Consider the following 23,844-nt stretch of genomic DNA (forward strand, 5'->3'; position numbering starts at 1 on the left):
CCAAACATAGTTTAAATCACTCTATTCAATCATACCTCAAAAAACAAGATGACTTTAGGGCTCTCATCAGAATCTCGAAGCAAATAGGGGAAGTTTTCATTAAATATAATTTGTTCTTCCCATTCTGGAAGTCTTGATTTTAACTGTTTGAAATCAAATGGCTGGGTCATAATAGGAAGAATGTAATCCACATTCTCTTTTTCACAGTAAGATGAAACAGGCCGTTCACTGTTCAAAAACAGATACGTCCAATAACATGATTAAGATTATTTTGAGAAGATGAGAAAAAAATATAGTGCTTGAGGTAAAGAAATAAGAAATAGTCGTGATATATGATGGAAAATTATTTTGGCTGTCCACTGAGAAAATTACAAATTTTATAAGACTTAGAAGTGGTAGTATCCTATTATCATCTTGTATTTATATGCTATTGATTGGTTTCAGTGAATCATTTTATTACAGAAATATAAAGCAAGAGTTCAGCATACAGAGCTACAATAAAGTAACTCCTTTAGAATCTTAAATGAGTCTATGATAAAACAGTACACCACATTTAAATAAGAAAATGAGTACAACAGGATTGCAAACCTTTTGAGGTATGTCATATTTTTTTGTATGCCCGAAGACAAGTGAATAAGTGACTTTTTTGATAATCCTCATGTTTCTCATCCCTGTCATTTTTCAAACCAAATGACTTTTTTTGAATTCTAGTATAATCATTTATTTTACTGTGCTTTTCATTTGTAAGCTTCAAGCAGGTATGAGCTATAGAAGTAATATTAGAAAAAAGATTAAATTCAAGATTCATTTCCCTCATAAGAGGCCCAGGTAACATACTAACTTCAAAAGAAAAACATGAAGTTAGACAATTAAAGCACTTATAGTGCAACATGCAATGATTTACACTGCAAGTTACATGCCATAAATTAGTCATGAAGTTTGGGAGAAGCTCTCTCAACTCCCCTTGACTTAAAATCAATCCCTGGGGGCACCTGGCTGGCTCAGTCAGTTGGGCATCTGACTTTGACTCAGGTCATGATCTTGCAGTTTGTGATTTCGAGCCCCACACTGGGCTCTGTGCTGACACCCCAGAGCCTGGAGCCCAGTTCGGATTCTGTGTGTGTGTCTCTCTCTCTCTGCCCCCCGGCTCATGCTCTGTCTCCCAAAAATAAATGTTACAAAAGATTTTTAAAAATAATCACTGAATTAACATATGTTCTCCATTTCTTCTATAAAACATACTGATCAGGGGCGCCTGGGTGGCGCAGTCGGTTAAGCGTCCGACTTCAGCCAGGTCACGATCTCGCGGTCTGTGAGTTCGAGCCCTGCGTCGGGCTCTGGGCTGATGGCTCAGAGCCTGGAGCCTGTCTCCGATTCTGTGTCTTCCTCTCTCTCTGCCCCTCCCCCGTTCATGCTCTGTCTCTCTCTGTCCCAAAAATAAATAAATGTTGAAAAAAAAAAAAATTTAAAACATACTGATCAGTATCAATGGTTGATGAACACCGACAACTAGTAAACTCTTCTCTAATGCAAATCTTTATCTCTAATGATAGAAAATAGGACTTCCATTGCAGACAGTTTCAAATTCAAGGGTTGGCTGTGCAATTAAAAACATTACCTATCATCTTTCTTGACATATTGACCAGTATGCTCATCAATCACATGAATTTTTACCATTGGGTGAGAAATCATAAAATCAGATTTAAGTCGATCAGTTCGGTGAATGTAAACTCCCAGGACAAGATCATCATCAAGCAAACATTTGGGATAGACAGGACTATCTTGGCTTGTAACTTCATGAACACCATCACCACCTGTGTCTTCTTTATCATCTGAAACTACATACATGAAAGAAAATCTACATTATAATTAATTGTTCCCATAACGATATAGCAACAATATAGCACCCTAATCTTTACAATCCATGATTATTTTTCTTTGTAACAAAGTAACTTCAAAGGAAAATAAAGAAAAAGCCAGACAACAGCAGATTACACTCTAAGATAAAATATTATGTTTACGAATGCATTAAAATAGGGTGAGGAATCTTTCTTTTTTTTTCCCTAACAAGAACCAAGAACACAAAAAGAAAATAATGAGAACTAAAGACAAAAAAGTGATTTTATTTAGGTATTTTCTAAGTAGAATATGTATCACTCAATTAATTTACAACTGTAATTTTTTCTTCTGGGTAGGAGGTAGCAGGTCAATGCTTCTGGCATCAGCAACTTGAAAAAGTCAAATGAATTACAAAAACCTTATTTTTAAAAGCATCAGAACAGTACAGAGACAATGTATAGCAGATGGACTAAAATTCCAGAGAAAGAGAATCATTCAGTGATAAGCTGATGGACTGAAAGCTCTTTTAGTCTCTGGGGACATTTGTTGATTCAGGGTGTACGCTGAGGATCAGGGTTTAGCCCCGCAAAAGGTCACCACTGGGAGAAAAAGTAGCAGTAAACTTTTAGCGGTTGATGGGGCTACAGCCATCATACTGGAGATCTGAAGAGCCTCAAACACATGGCTAATTTTTCCCCACAAAACTGAACTGAGAGACTGAAGAGGTAGTGAAATCTCCCCAGTCTTGTGGTACTAGGAAACAATGACCCACCAGAGGAAGAGGCCTGAAACAAAACAGGCAAAATAAAGCCCTAGAGGGAATGGTCATTTTCCACCTATAGCCACTTTTCACCTGGGGTCACTTACCAATTCTGGGTGCAGCTAGAGGTTGAGAATCCAGGCATGGCCCCTGGAAGAAGGCCCCGACTGGGGGCACAGAGAAGCCAGCAGAGATTCTGGTATTCACATGGGGCCGGAGTAACAAAACTGAAGACTTGAGGGGCCTCACACGGCCAGTCTCCCCCTCAAGGTATCTGCTAAATTTTGAAGCTGCATGGGGCTGAAGGCTAAAGGACTAGGCTGAAAACCTCGGAAGGGCAAAACTGAATCTCCCACAGTCTTTCAGGCTGAGGAGATAAATATTTGTCAGATTCTCAGTTCAAAACTCCTGGAAGGCCACATCCGAGGAATGGGGCAAATCAAAAATACAGCCTACCAAAACTAAAACCCAGTGTTGACCTAGCTCAATTTCTGATGGATTAAAATCAGTTTTCAACCCTATCTGCCTAAGAGAGTAAAGAGGAAACTCTCTCTAATAGGAGATAAAATCAGCTGGAGCCTCTAGCACTCTACACACAATATCCAGCATATAATAAAGAGTTACTAGACATAAAAGAGGCAAGACTATATAACCAACAACCAAGAGAAAAGACAGAGAACAGAAGCTGACCCACAGATGATCCAGACTGGAGTTAGCACACAAAAACTTTAAATAACTATGATTAATATGCTCAAGAAAATAAAGGGAAAGATGGGTTAAAATGGAAACTTCCTGGGGCACCTGGGTGGCTCAGTTGGTTAAGTGTCCTATTTCAGCTCAGGTCACAATCTCATGGTTCCTGAGTTCTAGCCCCATGTAGGGCTCTGTGCTGACAGCTCAGAGCCTAGAGCTTGTTTTGGATTCTGTGTCTCCCTCTCCCTCTGCCCCTCCCCTTCTCATGCTCTGTCTCATGCTCCCTCTCTCAAAAATAAATAAGCATTAAAAACATTTTTAAAAAATGGAAACTTTCTACAGAGAACTGGAATGCGTTAAGAAAACCAACAGGCATTCTGGTGCTGAAAAATAAAGCATCTGAAATTAAGAACTGGATATATAGATGTGTTTAACAGCATACTGGATACAAAGAAAGACATGATTAGTGAAACGGAAGAAAGAGCTATATCAATATTCAAACTGGAGCATAATGGAAAAAATTTAAAAAGAATATGGGGAAAAACATAAGAAACATGTAGATACACTTATACTTATATATATAAATTTATAGTCTAGAAAAAGAGGAGGGAATAGTGAAGAAAGTATATTCTAAAAAATTCTGACCAAGAATTTTCCACAATTGTTAAGTAGTATCTACCAGTAAACTCTAAGCAGGGTGAATTCCAACAAACCCATATTTAAGTATAATGTGACAAAACACTCAAATCAAAGAGAAAAAGGAAATCTAAAGCTGAGTCAGAGGTGAAAAAAAGTAATAATCCCACTAATGGGATGTAAATAAGACTGCTGCTGGAAACAGAAATGATGGAAGTCAGAAGACAACTGCATGATTTCTTTAAAGTGTTAAAAAAAAAAAACAAAAACCTGCAACCTAAAATTCTATACTAGCAAGTAGGCTTCAAAGATGAAGGTAAAGTGGGGCACCTGGGTGGCTCAGTCAGTTAGGCATTGGACTCTTGACCTCAGCTCAGGTCATGATCTCATGGTTTGTGAGCTCGAGCCCTGCACTGGGCTCTGTGCTGATCGCACAGAGCCTGCTTGAGATTGTCTCTCCTTCTCTCTCTGCCCCTCATCTGCTTGCACATGCTCTCTCTCTCTCACTCACTCAAAATAAATAAATAAACTTAAAAAAAAATGAAGGTAAAGTAAAGGAATTTTAACACAATAAAATTTGAGGGGATTAGGAGGCCTGTACTAAGGGAAATACTAAACTGAACTTCTCAAGCAGATGAAAAATGTAAAAATGGAGATTAAAGAAAAAGTAAATTTGGGGGTGAATATAAAGATCAGCGGTACAAAATGGTCAATATATTAGCTGTGAAGTTTAAAATACATGCAGAACTAAAATGTGTGATAAGAAACCTATGAGGCAGGAGAGAGAGATGCAGAAAAAAAACACCTGGCAAAATTAAGATGGAATTAAACTATTCTAATGTTCTAGCAGTATTGGGGGAGCATATTTTGTTAGGGAATTAATTTGTATTAGACTATAATAAGAATAAACTTCATGTTCTTGAGGGTAACAAACTGTAAAAGAATATAGAATTAACAAGTTAATATAAGAAGAAAAATTTTTCTACTTTTTTTTTATGTTTACTTGTTTTTGAGAGAGAGACAGAGCATGAGCAGGGGACGGGCAGAGAGAGAGGGTGACACAGAATCTGAAGCAGGCTTCAGGCTCTAAGCTGTCAGCACAGAGTCTGACACGGGGCTCAAATCCACGAACCATGACATCATGACCTGAGCCAAAACGGGATGCTTAACCAACTGAGCCACCTAGGTGCCCCTAGAAGAAAATTTTTAAAATAACTTGAACAATTCAAAAGAAGACAAGGAGGAAAAGGAACATAAAACAGATATATCATACAAGAAGCAAACAATGAGATAATAAATATAAAGACACAGAAAGACTGCAAACAAGGGGCTTTTTGTTTTTTTTTTTTAATTGCCTTCACTTTTATTGAAGGTCTGTTCCCAAGATGCTCACAGGCTGGGGGCTGTGACCCCACATGTTCTGGGGTGGGGGAAGAAAAGAAGTGAAGGCAAAAAGGAAACGAAGAGACACTATGGCCCAAGCAAAGGGGGGGGGGGGGTGCAAAGTAGGCACAGGTGGGACACCTAGGAGGTGGCATGGAGGAGAAACAGAGTAATGGCAAGCTCTATCTAGACCTGGGGACCATGGGCCAAGCATAGGTCTGAAGGCTACCCCTCCCTCACCAAGTTGGCACCACCTGGCAGTGTATTGTGGGTAATGATGGAGAAATGATGATGGGCAAAACTGTATGATGCAAACTCAAACACAAGTAGATTTTGAGGGAAAAAAATTATTAGAGATAAAAAAAGATACTGTATAATGATTGCTCTTATAGACTGAATGGTTCTGTCCCCACAAGATTCTTATGTTGAAATCCTAACTTCCAATGTGACAGTACTAAGAGTTGGAGTGTTTGGAAGGTGATTAGGTCATGAGCATGGAGCCCTCATGGATGGGATTAGTGCCCTTATGAAAGTCTACAACCAGGAAGTGGGTCCTCACCAGACACCAGATTTGTGGGTGTCTTGATCTTGAACTTCCCAGCCTCCAGAAATGTGCAAATAACTTCACTGTTTAAGCCATCTAGTCTATGATATTTCGTTACAGCAGCCTCAATGATTAAGACAACTTGCAAGTATCAATCTGACAGGAAGATATAATGATACTAAACATGCATAAATTCAATAACATAATTTCAAAAAATATAAAGAAAAAAACAGAAAGAAAAAGAGAAAGAAAAACCCAAAATTACAGTGTGAATTTTAACACTTAACAAATGATAGAATAAGCAGGACAAAAAAAAATCAGGAAAATGAGCTGGACACAATAAACCCAATCTAACTGACATACATAAACACTGTGCCCCATGGCATCAGAATTCACATTCTTTTCAAGTGCACATGGAATATCTATCAAATTGACTATAAGCTGGTCATAAAGAAAGCCTCAATAAATTCAAAAGACTGAAATCACTCACAGTTTGTCCTCTGAAAACAACGGCAGATAGAAACGAAAACAAGATAACTAGAAGATCACCTGCTGCCTGAGACTTAGACAATATACTTCTAAAATGGGCGATCGAAAGAGAAATTAAAAAGGAAATCAGAAAATGTCTTTATTGAATGATAATGAAGATACATCAAAAATTTGTGGGATACAACTAAAGTAATACTTCAATGAAAACTTAAGGTCTTAAATACACATAAAGACTGAAATCTTATTAAAATCTATCTTACAAAGCTAAAAATAAATAGCAAATAAAAGCAGAATGAAAAAACTAATATAAATAAAATAATCAAAATAGTACGACACAAATGTACGATAGATAAAATTCAAAGCTAAAGGGTGATTCTTTGAAAATCCTGAGACTTATTAAGATATCATGAGAAAATGAATTACCAAGATCAAGGGACACCCTTTCAGACACTGTAGACATAGAAAATTTGAAAATTTGGATTAAATAGACAAAATTCTCAAGAAATAGTCTCTCAAACCTGACAGAAGAAATAGAAAATATGAAGAGTGATATTTATTAAAGAAACTACATCAGATGTAAAATTCTTCCCACAAAGAAAACTTGACCAAAAAGACTTCATTAGTAAATTCTCCAAACATTTATGGAAGGAAAAACACCAATTAATACAAATATTTCTAGAGAAGTGAAAAAGATGAAACATTTCCCAACTATTTTTGAGATCACCAAGACCTTGGTATCAAAAACTCTCAGTATTTCAAGAAAGGAAAAGTACAAACCATTCTCTCTCAGGACCCCAGATACAAAAATCCTAAACAAAGTATCAGTTATTCAAATCCAGTAACAGATTAAAAAGTAGAGAAAGAGGACCTCTTCCAGGAACACATAGATGACTTAATATTCAAATAACAATTAGTCACATTAATAGAAAAAAATGGTGAAAATTTATATGATCAAGTTGAGAGATACAGAAAAAGCACCTGATAAAATTCAGTATCTATTCAGGATTGAAATTTTTTTTAAACGTTTATTTATTTTTGAGACAGACAGAGACAGAGCATGAACCAGGGAGGGTCAGAGAGAGAGGGAGACACAGAATCAGAAACAGGCTCCAGGCTCTGAGCTGTCAGCAGAGCCCAACGCGGGGCTCGAACTCATGGACCGCGAGATCATGACCTGAACGGAAGTTGGACGCTTAACCAACTGAGCCACCCAAGCGCCCCTATCTATTCATGATTTAAAAAAACTATTAGCCAATTAGAATAGAAGATAACTCATAAACTTGATACAGGGTATTTACAAAAAAACCTACAGCAAACACCACACTCAGTGGTGAATTAATTAACGGAAGCTTTTCCCCAAGGCTGATAAACAAGAAAAGGGTACCTGGTATTTTCACTTACTATTTAACACTATAATGGAAGTCCTAGCCAGCGTATCCAGGCAAGAAAAAGGAGTAAGATACAAGGACTAAAAAAAGTGCAATGAAATAATCATTATTAACCGAAGATTTTGACTGTGTATGTAGAAAATTAAAAACAAGCTATGGATACGCTCTTAGAAGTAATTAAATTAATTTAGCAGAAACACTGGATACAATACTAATTTTTAAAAAATCAATTCTATTTCTATCTACATAGATTTAGAAGCATGTATACATGCGCGCGCGCGCACACACACACACCCCAGCACCAAACAAACAGAAAAAATTTAAAAAACAATGTCATTTATGACAGCATTAAGAAACATCAAATACCTAGGAATAAATCTAAAGACAGACTCTCCCGAAACTTACAATATTACCAAGATAAACTGGAGATGTAAATAAATGGAGGGGCATACCAATTTCAGAAGTGGCAAGAATTAATACTTGGTAAAGATGTCAAATCGATCTAGAAAGTTGTTAAACTATAAATATCTTTCAATTCTGTATCAAAATAATGGTGGGTGTGGGGGAAAAAAGAGGGAGAATTGAGAAGCTGCTTCTAAAATTCATCCGGAAATTCAAAGGGCCAAGAATAGCCCAGGTAATGCTGAAGAAGAAAAAACTACTGGAGTAATTACACAACTAAACAGCAAGATCTATCATAAAGGTACAGTAATTAAGTCATAGTTGTATTGGTACAAACAGTCTAATGCAACAGAATGGAAACTGATCCATTCACAGTCATGTTACTGATGATAAAGGTGACACTGCAATACAGAGGGAAAAAATGCTCTCTTCCATAAACGGTACTAGGTCAATTATACATTCACACGGGAAAAAAAATGGGTCTTAACCACTACCTCTCACCATACACAAGAATAAATTAATTCCAGATAAATTGTAGAGCTAAATGCGAAAAGCAAACAAAAAACTTTCAGAAAATAATGTATACAAAAACATCTTCAGGACTTGGGAAATATTTCTCAAATCTCAGAAAGCACTTGCCACCAAAGGAACAAAGTGGGTAAATAGGGCTATATCAAATTTTCAAATTCTGCTTTTCAAAAAATACCAGTAATAGAAGAGTAAAAGCCAGAGTGGGAAGATAGCTGCACTATGCACGTGTGTATGTACGTATGTATTCCTTTCTGAGAAAAGACTGTCATCTAGCTATATGAAATATTCTCACATTAGAAAAGGCAGACAATTCCATTTCTTAAAAAACACACATCGAAGACTTCAACAAATTCACAAATAAAGAAATCCAAGTAGACAATAAACATGAAGAAGTTGCTCAACTTCACTAGCTACAAAAGTTTAAAGTAAAAATGAAATATCACTATATATTAAGAATGCCTACAATTTTAAAATACTGACACTATGTTAGTGAAGATGTGAAGCACTGGGAGCTCTCAAATATTGCTAGTATCATCAATACTAAACCAGCTCTGGAAAATGGCAATTATTTATTAAAGTGAAAAATATATACGATCTATAACACAGTGACTCTCTCCTAAGAAGATGGCCAAGAAAAATGTGTATCTATGCTCCCCAGACAGAAGATGTGACTAGAATATTATAGCCTTATCTGTACTCACCTAAAACTAGAAACAACTCAAATGTCCATCAGTACAACAGGTAAATTACTGTGGTACATTCACACAGTGGATACCTATACGGTGCAAAAGCAGAACTGATAATGAAGAAGCTCCACTACAGGCAACAACAGTATAAATCTCACAAAAATAATTTTGAGTGAAAGAAGCCAGACACAAAGAGCACACTATTTCTGATTCTATTTATATTAAAGTGGAAAAATTGACAAAAATAAACTGTGTTACATGTCAAGATGATGTGTACTCCTGAAGGGCAATGAACTGGAGGGGTATTTAAGGGATTTCTGGGTGCTAATGATGTTCTGTTTCTTGATTTGGATGATGATTTTATAGGCACATTCCGTTGGTGAAAATTCACTAAGTAGTGTCCCCGACACCTGCACACTTTTCTATATGTATACCACACTGCAACAAACATTTTAAAAATGTAGTAACGGGAACCACAAAGCATCATCAATTGCATATCCAATGAATAACTACCATAAATTCTAAAGTTGCCTATTCTGGAGGGCACTTGGGTGGCTCAGTAGGTTGAGCGTACAACTTGGGCTCAGATCTTCATGATCTCACAGTTCTTGAGAGGGAGCCCAACGTTGGGCTCCCTGCTGTCAGTGCAGAGCCCACTTCAGATCCCCTGTACCCTCTCTGTTCCCCTGCTCTCTCTCTCTAAAATAAACATTATATTAGTCCATGGGGCGCCGGGGTGGCGCAGTTGGTTAAGCATCCGACTTCAGCCAGGTCATGATCTCGCGGTCCGTGAGTTCGAGCCCCGTGTCAGGCTCTGGGCTGATGGCTCAGAGCCTGGAGCCTGTTTCCGATTCTGTGTGTCTCTCTCTCTCTGCCCCTCCCCCGTTCATGCTCTGTCTCTCTCTGTCCCAAAAATAAATAAATGTTGAAAAAAAAAAATAAAAAAAAATAAACATTAAATTTTTTAAAAATTGCCTATTTTGGTCCCATTTTTTGGCCAATAAAATGGAAATCGAAAAGGAAAAAAAAATAAGAGGTAGGAAAAAGGCAGTAACAAGAAAAATAAGAGGAAAGAAATGAGTAAAGAGAAAAATAGAAAGTAAGTGGGGGGAAAGGAAAAGTGGGAAGAAAGAACAGAAGCTGAATTAGGCTGAGGACATGGGAAGACAACAATGTTTGACAGAGGGATACAGCCTTAACATCTGAAATGTTTATTGGCTGTGACCATTTATAGCTCTTAATAACTACGAGTCTTAATTATTTAGGGGTTCTAAAACTCAATGGTATAAAGAAGAAATCTTCTGTGCCACAAAAGTGAACTACAAAGTTAATGTCATTCTAGGGTTCAATTAAATTAAGAATTAGAGGTGACTCAAGTAATATTAACTCATCACAGAGACCCACAGTTACAAATAAATCAATGTTTTAATATAGATGAACCCAAGAACAAGTGCCAAATACAGTTACCTCTTGAACAATGCCAGGGTTGGGGCGCCAACCTCTTGTGCAGTTGCAAACCTGTGTTTAATTAACCTCTGACCCCCCCAAAACTTTACTAATGGCCTATTGGTGACCAGAAGCCTTAATGATAACATAAATAGTCGATTAACACGTATTTCACATGTTGCACATATTTGGCAAGAATATATATACTCTTATTACAATAAAGACAGAAAAAAGAAAATGTTACAAGGAAATCACAAGGAAAAGAAAATACATTTACAGTACTGTACTTATTTATCGAAAAAAATCTGTTTAAATGAGCCTGCACAGTTCAAACCCATGTTGTTCAAGGGTCGACTGTATGTTATATTGGATTTTTTTCAATTATAGTCTTTGGAACCAGATATTCTTTAGTTTTAAGGACTCAAAGTTTTAGAATCAAATTCTTTTTATCAAGGCACACATTTTTTCACTTAATTTGGATAACAAACCTGATCTGGCCTTCTTTTTCTTTTTTTTTGGTTTGGATTTTGTGTCCTCTTGCATGCTGTCTTCTCCATTTTCTTCCATTGAGCTTATTTTACCATCTTGATGAGAATCTGAAGTAACTGTTCTAACTGGAGATTTCTTCTTTTGTTCACCTTCAACTGTGTCATCAGAGATGGTTAATGTACTGCAAATACAACCCAAGTACAAGCTGTTACAAATGCATTCTTCACTTTCTTCTTAATGGTGCAACAAAGTGAACAATGAACAGAGTCAAGGATAATCCTAAAATCAGTATTATTTCCTGCTAAGGGGATACATATATTTTATTATGCACTAAAATGGTGAACTGTCAAATTAGGTGTCAATGGGTAATATTTCATATTTGGTAATGAGTTACATACCCATGAGCCAAATTAAACTTAAGCTGTAAACTCCCAGAAAAAAAATGAATTTGTATGCTTATGAGCAATAGGTCTTTCTTTTTTTAAAAAATTTTTTAAAATGTTTATTTTTGAGAAGGAGAGACAAAGTATGAGTAGTGGAGGGGCAGAGAGAGAGGGAGACACAGAATCCAAAGCAGGATCCAGGCTCCGAGCTGTCAGCACAGAGCCCGACAAGGGGCTCTGTTTTTCCACTGACTGTTGAAAGGATCCTCACCCTGTTGCCAAGTAAACGACTAATGAAGGAATTTTTAAATTATTTAAAAACAAAAAAAAAATGTTTTAAGTTTGTTCTGCTTTCAAGAGGCTTCAAATACCCAACTTTTGACTTCTAGGTAATGATTAATTGCTTGTGTTTTCCAGTGGCTGGTGTGCCACTACATTTTCAGAAGGCTATTATTAAAATTAATAATTTTAAAGTTCTGCATCACATGAACTAATAAATGGTAAGGGGTAGCAGCCTAGAAGCATACTGAGTTGTGGAGAAAAACCAGCCTATTAAAGTTTGTAATTTATCAAGTAAAAAATCTGCATCTAAGTAATAAAAAACTGACTTCAATATATATAGTCATATTTTTAAAAAACACGTTGAGAAATAAAAAGATTAGAAAAATATTTCAAAACTGCCTATTACTCCAGAAGGCCATGCCATTTTATCACATCACCAAATACATGTATTTGTATTTAAAGAGAGCTATCTTTTGCATGCCAGTTACGTAACCCATGGTTTTATTTAAAATTCATGAACTAATATTTAATAGTGAGTATGGCTTACCAGTTCATAACAGACACGGTAGTTGTAAGAAAGGTTTGTGGTATACTGTGGCAGGCAGGCTCTAAGATGGCTCTCGATCCTCACCTCTTGCCATTAGTATCTTTGTCTAATCCCCTTCCCTTGACTGTGGGCTGAATCTAGTGACCCACTTCTAACAGACAAAATAGGACAAAAGTAATAGATGTCACTTCCACACCATGATCAGGTTTCACAAAGACTATGACTTCTCTCCATCTCCCTTTCCAAGTAGCTCATATGGAGAGGTCCATGTGGCAAGGAACTGGTATCTCTGGCCAAAAGTCAGTCAGGACCTGAGACCTGCCAAGCACCACATGAGTAAACTTAAAAACGGACATCGCAAGCCTTCCAACAACGATGTCCCCCAGCCGAGCGTGAAGATGAGTGCAGCCCCAGCTGACGTCCTAATTGCGGCCTATGAGAGACCCTGAGTCAGAGGCACCCAGTCAAGCCAGGCTCAGGTTCTTGATCCAAAGAAACTTGAGACAATAAGTGCTGTTTTGCTAACTTCTAGAGTAGCTTTTTCTTTTAATTTTTTAAATGTTTATCCTTGAGAGAGAGAGAGAGCACACACAAGCATGAGTGGGGGAGGGGGGGAGAGAGAGAGAGAGAGAGAGAGAGAGAGAGAGAATCCAAAGCAGGCTCCAGGCTCTGAGCTGTCAACACAGAGCCCGACGCGGGGCTTAAACTAATGAGCCATGAGATAATGACCTGAGCCTAAGTTGGACGCTTAACCGACTGAGCCACCCAGGAGCCCCTAGAGTAGCTTTTTAATGTAGCAACAGATAACCAATACATATAGTAAGGTGTTCATGTAGCAAATCTATTTGCCTTCCCTTTGTTACCACTGGTTGTCTAGCTTTTGGCAAGAGGGGAATTATGTTTAGGTGAGGACACTAAGGCAAACTGTCCCTGAATGCCAGGGAATAATCAAATATAGAATGTTCTCACCTCAAGTTGTTTATGTAAATGTGGATTATAGAAAATGAAGGTAATTAGTTAAAAGACATTTTTTATCTTGTTTTCCCCAAAGAGAGACATAAGAATACAAGTATGATCACAGAAACTCACATTGTACATGCAAACACATATGTGTAAGTATCATATATAGAAAAAAAAACCTAGAATACAAAATTTCTTATAATGATTACCTCTGGATGGCTGGATTACTTTTAGCTTCTTCTTTGTCGGTATGCTCTACAATAAGCAAATGTTACTTGTATGATAACGAAAAAAACACTATATTCATATACTGAACAGGCATTCATAACTCAAAAATGAGGGAGAAGTTGGGTTTCTGTTATTAAACAAGCTGATATAAATAAGTAGTTAAGGGTTAGAGACTCCAGAACAAGACTGGTAAGGTTTTGGCTAAACTTCATACTGGTTCTGTGACTGCACCCTTTCAAGTTTCCTCACCTGCAAAACAGGATGATAGTATTACTATTCCTCATAGGGTTGTCACAAGGAATAAATGAGTTAATTCTTATAAAGCACTGAGCATATACTAAGGTGCTATGGAAAGCATAACTGTTATTATTGTACTGGCAACAGGTTCACATGAAAGGTTAAGAATTTCCTTAGTATAACTGCAGATATTACTCAAAAGCTGAGAACACTAGTGTTTTTTAAAGAGGACCTTTCATATTTATCAACACAAAGTACCTTGACTCAGCTTTAGATGAGATTGGAACTTTCTTCTTTTTCTTTACTTTTTTTTCACTGTTCAATTTGCCATCATGCAATGAAGTATCTTTTTTCTCACTGTTCAATTTGCCATCATGTAATGAAGTATCTTTTTTTTCACTGTTCAATTTGCCATCATGCAATGAAGTATCTGAAGGAAAGTAAGTCAACTGTTCTTTGAGTTTCTTTCTTATTTTCTTCTTAATCTCCTTTGCCATTTCTTCAGCTACTTGAAGTTGGTATGCTTGCATCAGCTCTTCTTCCTCATCTAAATTATTATTTTCTCTTTCTTCATCTGCCTTCTCGCTTTTCTGACGAGCAACACCTGGCTGTGACCTGGTTTGTGCTTTCCGATGCATAGAATCCACCTTCTTCCTGGGAGTTGCCGGTTCCATTCCTTGTGCAGTCACCTGGAGTGCTGTTTTTACCTTTTTACTCGCCTTTCCTTGCTTGTCTTCCTCTGCACTGACATCATCTGGATTTTCAGGGGCTGACTGGAGATTCCTTAGTTTGTTTTTAGTGACTGGCATGATCTTCTCTGGGTTATTAGTGTTACTAGCACTTACATCATCACTTTTAGTTTCTTTACTTTTCTGAAGATTGCTTCTAACAGTGTCAAGCTGGGAAAAGACGACACAATAACAAAGTTTCAGCCGACCACAGTTCAGTTATGTAAAGAGAAAGCACAATGATCGTTGTTCAATGTGTAATCTTGGGAAAGTTATTTCATTTTTCACTTGGACACACTGATACCATTCTAGACCATCTCATTAGCACTATCCTAGTTTATTCTCTCAGCATTCAGTTAGTAATTTCTGAGAGTAACTTCAGATAAATGAGGTAATTAACAGGGAGAAAAAGTAGTTAATGACTTTTCAGAAGTGAATAAATTGCTCAAACCTCAAATGTTATTTTTCTCTTTGGCAGAATGATGCATACTTTAATTATAAAGTATTTGAGAAATTGCTAAAAGAGGCACAGAGTTAAAGCAATTCAGATTCCCCCTGCAGAAAACAAGGTCATTTATCTTGCTTCATAATTACATTCTAAAGTCAGAAGTCTATAGTTCTAGAATCACCCTACAACTGATTCAAATACATCACTGAAAATCCTGCTAAATATTAAACATTATCAAGTTAAATCAAATCACAGACTAAATACATGCCTATATATCTTTCTAATTAAAATTACTTAAGAGATATTTTTACTAGAAAAGGGCTAGAAATCAAAAAGAAATGTTACTAGTAATAGAATAAATATTCTGAGAAATTTCCCAAGGATAAAAAATAGAAAGGATTAGATCTTTGAGGAAATTAGCAGAAAAAACCACAACCCGCAGGAAAAGACTTCTCCGTGTTAGGGTGATTCTGGAGAAGCCACATAAGCCCTGAATCAAGTAACATCAGCAGAAGGAGGGGATTAAACCTGAGGATGACCAACTGAGGAGCTGGGAAGGACAGCTCTGTCCCCCACCTCCATTTGTGTCAGATGGTGACTTTCACCCAGAGGATAAGCAGGTGAACAGAGGGACATGCAGCATGCTTCAGGTAGGTACAACTGTCACCATACATACCTGGAATCTTACAGTATATAGCCTTTTGTGACTGGTTTCCTTCACTCAGCATAAAGCTTTGGAATTCATTCATGTTGTTGCATTTGTAGTAGTTTGTTCCTTTAACTGCTCAGCAGTATTTCATTGCATGGATCTATACTATGTTTCTCTATATACTAATTAATGAACATTTGAGTTATTTCCAGTTTTGCACTGTTATATGTTTTTTGTTTCTCTTGTATAAGCACCCAAAAATTACTGTGCTATAGAGTAAGTAGATGTTTAACTTTTTTTTTTTAATGTTTATTTTTGAGGGGGGAGGGGCAGAGAGAGAGGGAGACACAGAATCCAAAGCAGTCTCCAGGCTCTGACAAGCACAGAGCCCTACGAGGGGCTTGATCTCATGAACCGTGAGATTATGACCTGATCCAAAATCAGATGCTTAACCAACTGAGCCACCCAGCCACCCCTAAATGTTTAACTTCTTAAATAACTTGCCAAACTGCTTCCCAAAGTGGCTGTAACATTTTGAAGTTCCAAACGCATAAGAGTTCCATTTCCATAATGGCCTTATCAGCATTTACCGTTGTCAATTTTTTTTAGCTATTTAAATATGTGTGTAATGGCATTTCAGTATCGTTTTACATTTTAAGTTTTTTGTTTGTTTGTTTGTTTGTTTTTTGACAGAGAGTGCGCAAGCAGGGTAGGGGCAAGGAGAGAGGGAAAGAGAGAATCCCAAGCAGGCTCTGCACTGTCAGCAGAGTACCCTATCATTACTGTTTTAAATTGTATTTCCCTAATTAGCAATGGTATTGAAAATCTTTACACATGATCTCTTCTTTTTTTTTTTTTATTATTTTTTTTAACGTTTTTTATTTTTATTTTTGAGACAGAGAGAGACAGAGCATGAACAGGGGAGGGGCAGAGAGAGAGGGAGACACAGAATCGGAAGCAGGCTCCAGGCTCTGAGCCATCAGCCCAGAGCCCGACGCGGGGCTCGAACTCACGGACTGCGAGATTGTGACCTGAGCCGAAGTCGGACGCTCAACCGACTGCGCCACCCAGGCACCCCCGTGATCTCTTCTTTAAGTGTTAAAATTTTTTTGCCCATTTTCATTGGGTTATTTTCAAATAATTGAGTTCTAAGAGTTTTCAAATGTTCTACACATAATTTATCAGTATGTTGTTGAAAATATTTTTCTCCACCTATAGCATATGTTTTCATTTTCTTAGCAATGTCTTGAATTTTCACAAACCCGATTCATATTTTTTTCTTTTATGTTCATGCTTTTGTATGCTGAGAAAATCTATTCATAACTCAAGGTTACAATGGTTTTATCCTGTTTCTTCTAGAACATATGTAATTTTAGCTCTTATGCTTAGGTCTTTGCTCCACTTCTATTTAATTTCTGAACATGATATGATCATAGTTTATAATATTGTATATGGAGATATGTTCCAGCAACATTTTTTGAAAAGGTTATTTTTCTCACTCCTTGGCAATTCTGGCACACCTTGGCAATTCTGTCAAGAATCAATTAACCATACACATTTGGGTCTACTTCTAGACTCTATACTATTGCACTGAATCATGTGTCTATCTTTATGACAATAACAAGTTGTCTTGGTTACTACAGCTTTACAACGAGCTTTGAATCAGACAGTCAAATTCTTTCAACCTTGTTCTTCTTTTTAAAAATTGTTTTTAGGTATTCTAGGTCCACTGCTTAAATTTACAAGTAAGTTTTATAATTAGTTTTTCAAATCTTAAAAAAAAAAAAACAAAAAACCACCTACTGGCATTTTGATAAAATTGAATTGAATCAATAAATCAACTTTCAGAGAGTGGATAATAATGTTCTGTCAGTTATTATTTGACAACAATGATTCTTCTGATGCATGAACATGAGTATCTATTTGATCTTTGTTTTTAGCAGTTTGGGGGTTATCAGGATATAACACGCCTTGTACAGTTTTTGATAAATTTATTTTTGTAATATTTATTTACTTTGGAGAGACAGAGAGACAGAGTGTGAGTAGGAGAGGGGCAGAGAGAGAGGGAGACACAGAACTGGAAGCAGGCTCCAGGCTCTGAGCTGTCAGCACAGAGCCTGATGTGGGGCTCGAACTCATGAACTGTCAGATCATGATCTGAGCTGAAGTCAGATGCTTAACCAAGCCACTCAGGCGCCCCAACTTTGACCTTATATTGATAAACCCACTTCATAGTACTAGTTAGTAGCACTTTTTGTAGGTTTTTGTCACCTGTAAACAGAGACACTTTTACTCCCTTTTCAATCTTTATGCCATCTTTTAAAATAGCATTATTGCATTGGTCAGGGTCACCAGTACAATCATGAATACTCATGGTGACATAAGCTCAAACTTAGGGTAAAAGCCTTCAATGTTTTACTTTTAAGTATGATGTCAGCTATAGGTTTTTATAGATTCCCCTTATCAAGTTAAGGAAATTCTCTATTCTTTTTAAGAGTTAACAGAACGGGTGATGAATTCCGTCAAATCCTTTTACTGCATTTATACAATCATATTGTTTTTTATTTAATCTTTTAATGTGATGAATTATATTGACTGATTTTTCTAATACTGAGTTAATGATGTATTCTTGAGACAAACTTTATCTGGTCATGGGGTATTATCCTTTCCATATAACTTAAGATTGGTTTCCTAATATTTTATGGAGTTATGTCTGCTCTATGTTCAAAAGGGATACTGGTATAGTTTTCTTGTAATGTCTTTGTGTATCAGGATAATTAACGATTGCCTGCCCAAAGAGTAGAGAAACAGTTGCTCATTTTGTATAGTCTGTAACAGTCCGTACAGAATCATTATTACTTCTCCTCAAATGTTTGGTAAAATTTACCAATGTGGACACCTGAGAAAAGTAGGTAGTTTTCTTTACGGGCAGGTTTTTAACCACAGATTTCATTTTTTAAAGGTGTTCAGGGGCGCCTGGGTGGCTCAGTCGGTTAGGCGTCCGGCTTCGGCTCAGGTCATGATCTCGCGGTCTGTGGGTTCGAGCCCCGCGTCGGGCTCTGTGCTGACAGCTCAGAGCCTGGAGCCTGTTTCAGATTCTATGTCTCCCTCTGACCCTCCCCTGTTCATGCTCTCTCTCTGTCTCAAAAATAAATAAATGTTAAAAAAAATAAAAAAAAAATCTTAAAGGTGTTCAATATACAAGTTATCTATGCCTCTTTGAGTCAGCTTTGGTAGTCTGTGTCCTTGAAGTAATTTATGCATTTCATCTAAACTGCTAAATTTATTGTCATAAAATTATTTGAAATATTACGTTATTCTTTTCAGGTCTGTAACATCTACAGTGAATACCCTCTTATAGTCCTAATTGGTAATTTGTGTCTTCCCTTTTTCTTAATCGATCTGGTTAGAGGCCATGCAGTCAGACACTCAACTGACTGAGCCACCCAAGCGTCCCTGCAAATTTTTAGTTTTAAACTTTATGTCATTGTTTTTGATCTGTCAATGTTGTAAGTCAAATGCCTGTCATTTAAAAAATCTATTTTAGGGGCGCTTGGGTGGCGCAGTCGGTTAAGCGTCCGACTTCAGCCAGGTCATGATCTCGCGGTCCGTGAGTTCGAGCACCGCATCGGGCTCTGGGCTGATGGCTCGGAGCCTGGAGCCTGTTTCCGATTCTGTGTCTCCCTCTCTCTCTGCCCCTCCCCCGTTCATGCTCTGTCTCTCTCTGTCCCAAAAATAAATAAACGTTGAAAAAAAAATTTTTTTAAATCTATTTTAGAGTCTACTTTTAAAAATAGGAAGTTTAGAGTCGCCTGGGTGGCTCAGTTGGTTGAGCATCTGGCTCTTGATTTCTGCTCAGGTCATGATCCCAGGGTCATGGGATTGAGTCCCACATCAGGCTCCATGCTCAGCATGGAGCCTGCTTAAGATTCTCTCTCACCCTCTGCCTCTCTGTCCTGTTCACGCTCACACACATGCTCTCCCTCTCTCTCTGGAATAAAAAATTTTAAAAATTAAAAATAAATGTCCAGGAACGTTTATTTGTAGGACCAATAGTTCTATATGTCCTCACTACTTATTTCTTTCATTTTAAGTGTTTTAGCCACTTCTTCTCATGGAAGAATGCTTCAAATTTATCTTCCACATCACTAACTACATTTTCCATTGGTACCAATTCTACTATTTTGGGTTTAAGATATAGTTAAAAAAAAAAAACAACTAAAGAAAGAACATGGAAGGTGGTTTTAAATCTCACCTATTCTACTTTTGGTTATATGGCCTTGGCAAACCACTTAACACCTTTGTTAAGTGGTTCTTCTGTTCAGATGTCTATAAAATCTTTCATGTCTATAAAATCTCTCATGTGCAAAGTAAGAGCCTCAATACCTATGTTCCATGATTAACATGAAAATCAGAAACAGCATTTGGAAAATTCTCATCACAGTGCCTAATAGATTGCTGAAAAATAAGGTGAATCTGCCATTATTACGAGTTGTTACAGCCTTTTCCTTGCTTCCTTTTCTTATTTCAGCCAGCTTCCCTTCCCATGTCAGCCTGCTCTGTACATGAGACTCCTTGTTTTTGTTGTGAAGAGGTCCCATCTCTTCGCACCTTAGTGAAAGAGATCCTACTGGGTTGTGGTTAGGAGGGGAGGTTCCACAGCCAGAATGTTAAGACTGTGAATTCTGTCTGGTTCTACCACTAACTGTGCAAATTTAGGCAAATTATTCAACCTCTGTGATCTAGTTTCCTCATTTATAAGTGGAGATAAACCACATCATTTTGTTGTTTGTATTAAAAATGAGTGGATATGCATAAAATGTTTAGAAGTGCTTGAAAGATAGAAAAGCACTGCTATCTAGTAAATAGAAGCAGATATTCTTCCTCTACTCCTAAAATAAATCATTTCAAAAACATTTTGTTTCCCTCTAAGTCCTCCAGGAATATCCCCCCTTCTTTTGAGCTGAACAATCTCTTCCTAAGTATTTTTTCCTAGTATACTCATCTCTGAAAAAGAGAGAGAGAGAGAGAGAGAGAGAGAGAGAGAGAGAGAGAGAGAGATTTTAAATGGCCTCCTATGAACTAAAAGAGGCTGGGTAGGTCATGTTTAGTCACCTCACACTTGTGTGTTCCCAATATCTAAACTGGACCATAGGTAAATGGATGTACCTTCTGCCCATTTTCTGGCTGTCCACTTAACTGAGCATTCCAGGCCTAAACAGCATTTGGTTCATACTCACGAAGCCCAGTTCTAATAGTGAGAGAAAATATGAGGTTTCACTTTGACTAAGTCCATAAAAATATCCTCAGTTGTTTCCAGGGTTCTTTCTGCTTTTTTTGAGTACATACCAACTGGCTCAAGGAAAGGGCATATCCCAATAAGCAATGTTCCATCCTCCACATGCCTCTGTTCCCTACCACACTACATACTGGTACCACCAGAAGAAGCACGTTCTATCTAAGGGCAGCATCCACTACAGGAGACCTAACCTGCCCCATTCTGTCAGTAGTTCTAAACTGATGTGCAGTACTACACAGGTGTACTATGAACCCCGTATGTGTGTGCAGCTGATTCTGGCTAATGTCAGTACTTACTTTTGCTTCACTTGAGAATATATACTATTACACTGGTAACTGCCAAAGAGAATATCAGAATGAAGAGAGCACATGACAAAATTCAGAATAGGGTAAAATTTGCTACAAAATACAGGTTATATATATAACTTCTAAAACTCCTGCCAAAGAAACACTATATACCAATTTACCAGAACATGCATGAAGTTATTTGTGTGTGTGTGTGTGTGTGTGTGTGTGTGTGTGCGCGTGCACGCATGCACAAAACAGATTATGGTCAAAGGAGTAAAAGGTGGGAGTGAAGTAGCTAGACAGGTTTAAAGAGTGACTATTACATTAATTGTGGATACTATTACAGACACTTTATAATACCCTGGAATCAGGTTGCAGTCATTTGTTGATTTGTTTAGTGCTATTTGGGTTCTGCATTTTTAATCTCTTCAAACGTACTGCCAAAAAAATTCTATCATTTGAAAGTGCACCTCAAGTACAAAAGGATAATTACAGTCTTAAGGTTCCACTGATTCCTCTTGCTTCTGCTGGGTAGAATCAAATTATCTAGACTGGGTAAGTCTAGATAAGCCACTGAATAGCTGAAGTAAGATAATTACTCCCTAAGTCCTTCACAATGCTGGGTTAAAAATCTTCATTTTCTTTAAAAATGTGTAATATGTGTGGGCACCTGAGTTTGCCCAATCTCTCATCACTCTGTCTACGTTATTCTCATAGGACAGCACTCAAGACTGAACTCAGTACCCCAAGAGTGATATATATGGATTTTACCGTAAACTTTATTTTACCACACATTATTGACCATGACATACCTTTACTGTTGTTAATTTCCAAAGTTCCTCAGAGTTTTAATATGAGAGTCATAATTTCATGCAGAATATAAGTCATCATTACCAAATAACTGATTACTCACTACAATTTTTTCTCCAGATATGCCAGTTTTTTTCTTCAGTTTTTTTCGTTCATGTATAACATCATGGTGGGTCTTAAGCAATTCCTCAAAGCGAACTCTGGTTTTCAGTTTGGCTTCACTCTCCACTACAAATGATAAAGACTCATCATTTTCTGAACAATATTACTATAGCACATATCTGCATTATTATTATGTTAAAGAACACAGTCTTTAGACAACTACTTGAGTTCTTTAGCTACCTTAGAAGAAGTGACCAGTCCTTTCTTCTTAAAAAACTTTTCTTTTGGCTATGGTGTCACCACACTCACCTGTATCCCTCTCACCTGTTACTCCCTCTAAAAGTTTCCTTTACTCAGTTAACTTTCTTTTTTTTAATTTTTTTAATTTTTTTTTTTAATTTTTTTTTTCAACGTTTATTTATTTTTGGGACAGAGAGAGACAGAGCATGAACGGGGGAGGGGCAGAGAGAGAGGGAGACACAGAATCGGAAACAGGCTCCAGGCTCCGAGCCATCAGCCCAGAGCCTGACGCGGGGCTCGAACTCCCGGACCGCGAGATCGTGACCTGGCTGAAGTCAGAAGCTTAACCGACTGCGCCACCCAGGCGCCCCTCAGTTAACTTTCTATTTATGATGCACAGTAACATTAAATATTAACATTAAATAGAAATTGAAAACCAAACTATATCTAAATATAATATTGGTTAATGACATTGACTTTATTCATTAATTGGTTAAAGAATCCCTTTAAATAATCCCAACTTTTAAATAAATAAATAAATAAATAAATAAATAGATAACATGTATTGCATATATAAATTTCATAAAAGTCTTACCAGTGGGCATATCTCAGCTATATGGAGAGCACCAAGTTGTAATGTAAAGCCCTGACTCGATAAGCATCCTATCAAAACAAAGAGAATTTACTTGTAATACGGAATTTGCAAATAAAAATTACAAAACATTCTTCATACAAGATTATGTCATGATTTATCTACTACCTCATAAGATTTATACCAATAAAGCTAAGTTCTCTTCTCTTACTTTAATCTTATGCAAATGACTTAAATACATTCAAATCAGTTTAGGGTCTGAAAAAAGGTAAAGAAAACTGGATCGTATTTGGGTAAAATATTTATATGTTTGAAACAAAAAATTTAAAAAGAATCTTGAAAGCAGTAAATACATACTTTGTATATCAATGCACTTTTAATAAAAGTGTTGTAAGTAAAAAATAAGCTTTTCAATGTACTTTTAAGAAGCCAAACTCCACCCCAGAATTGACTTTCCCAAGAGCACACACTATGATATTGGTAAAGTATGACTGTGGGTACCATATTAACAGAAAATGAATTTAAACATTTTTGTACCTGCCACTGAAAATGTTGCAACAATAGAGAAGGTTAAGCACAAGCATTCATATCATTCTCCTCAAATAAAAACCTGGGTGTGTATTATTACATATCAAAACCAGGGATAAACTCAATACACATATTCCTGCATTTCCAATTTTACTTAAAGATGGAGGTATGGGTCCAAAACATATTAATTTCCACCTTAGAGCATAATATTCACACATTTTAAAGAATAAAGTGGAAG

General features: G+C 37.0%; 1 protein-coding gene across 11 annotated transcripts in view; it reads right to left on the bottom strand.

The window, feature by feature from the left end:
- Positions 1 to 23,844, bottom strand: part of AHI1 (Abelson helper integration site 1) — a 207,419-nt gene that overhangs the window by 172,906 nt on the left and 10,669 nt on the right. For 9 of the 11 annotated variants that reach the window (XM_045058091.1, XM_019831276.3, XM_045058092.1 and 6 more), the window contains 6 exons: positions 23,082 to 23,149; positions 22,248 to 22,372; positions 14,182 to 14,822; positions 11,286 to 11,467; positions 1,619 to 1,838; positions 36 to 228 (listed from right to left, as the gene is read on the bottom strand). In XM_045058091.1, the coding sequence (XP_044914026.1) occupies positions 36 to 228; positions 1,619 to 1,838; positions 11,286 to 11,467; positions 14,182 to 14,822; positions 22,248 to 22,372; positions 23,082 to 23,091 (1,371 nt within the window). In that variant the 5' untranslated portion in view covers positions 23,092 to 23,149. Of the gene's footprint in view, positions 1 to 35; positions 229 to 1,618; positions 1,839 to 11,285; positions 11,468 to 13,667; positions 13,708 to 14,181; positions 14,823 to 22,247; positions 22,373 to 23,081; positions 23,150 to 23,844 lie in introns of those variants that run through there. The other 2 variants (XM_045058093.1, XM_045058096.1) reach the window with 2 other exon arrangements.

This window comes from Felis catus, chromosome B2 (assembly GCF_018350175.1).
Source record: "Felis catus isolate Fca126 chromosome B2, F.catus_Fca126_mat1.0, whole genome shotgun sequence".
NCBI classification, from domain to species: Eukaryota; Metazoa; Chordata; class Mammalia; order Carnivora; family Felidae; genus Felis; species Felis catus.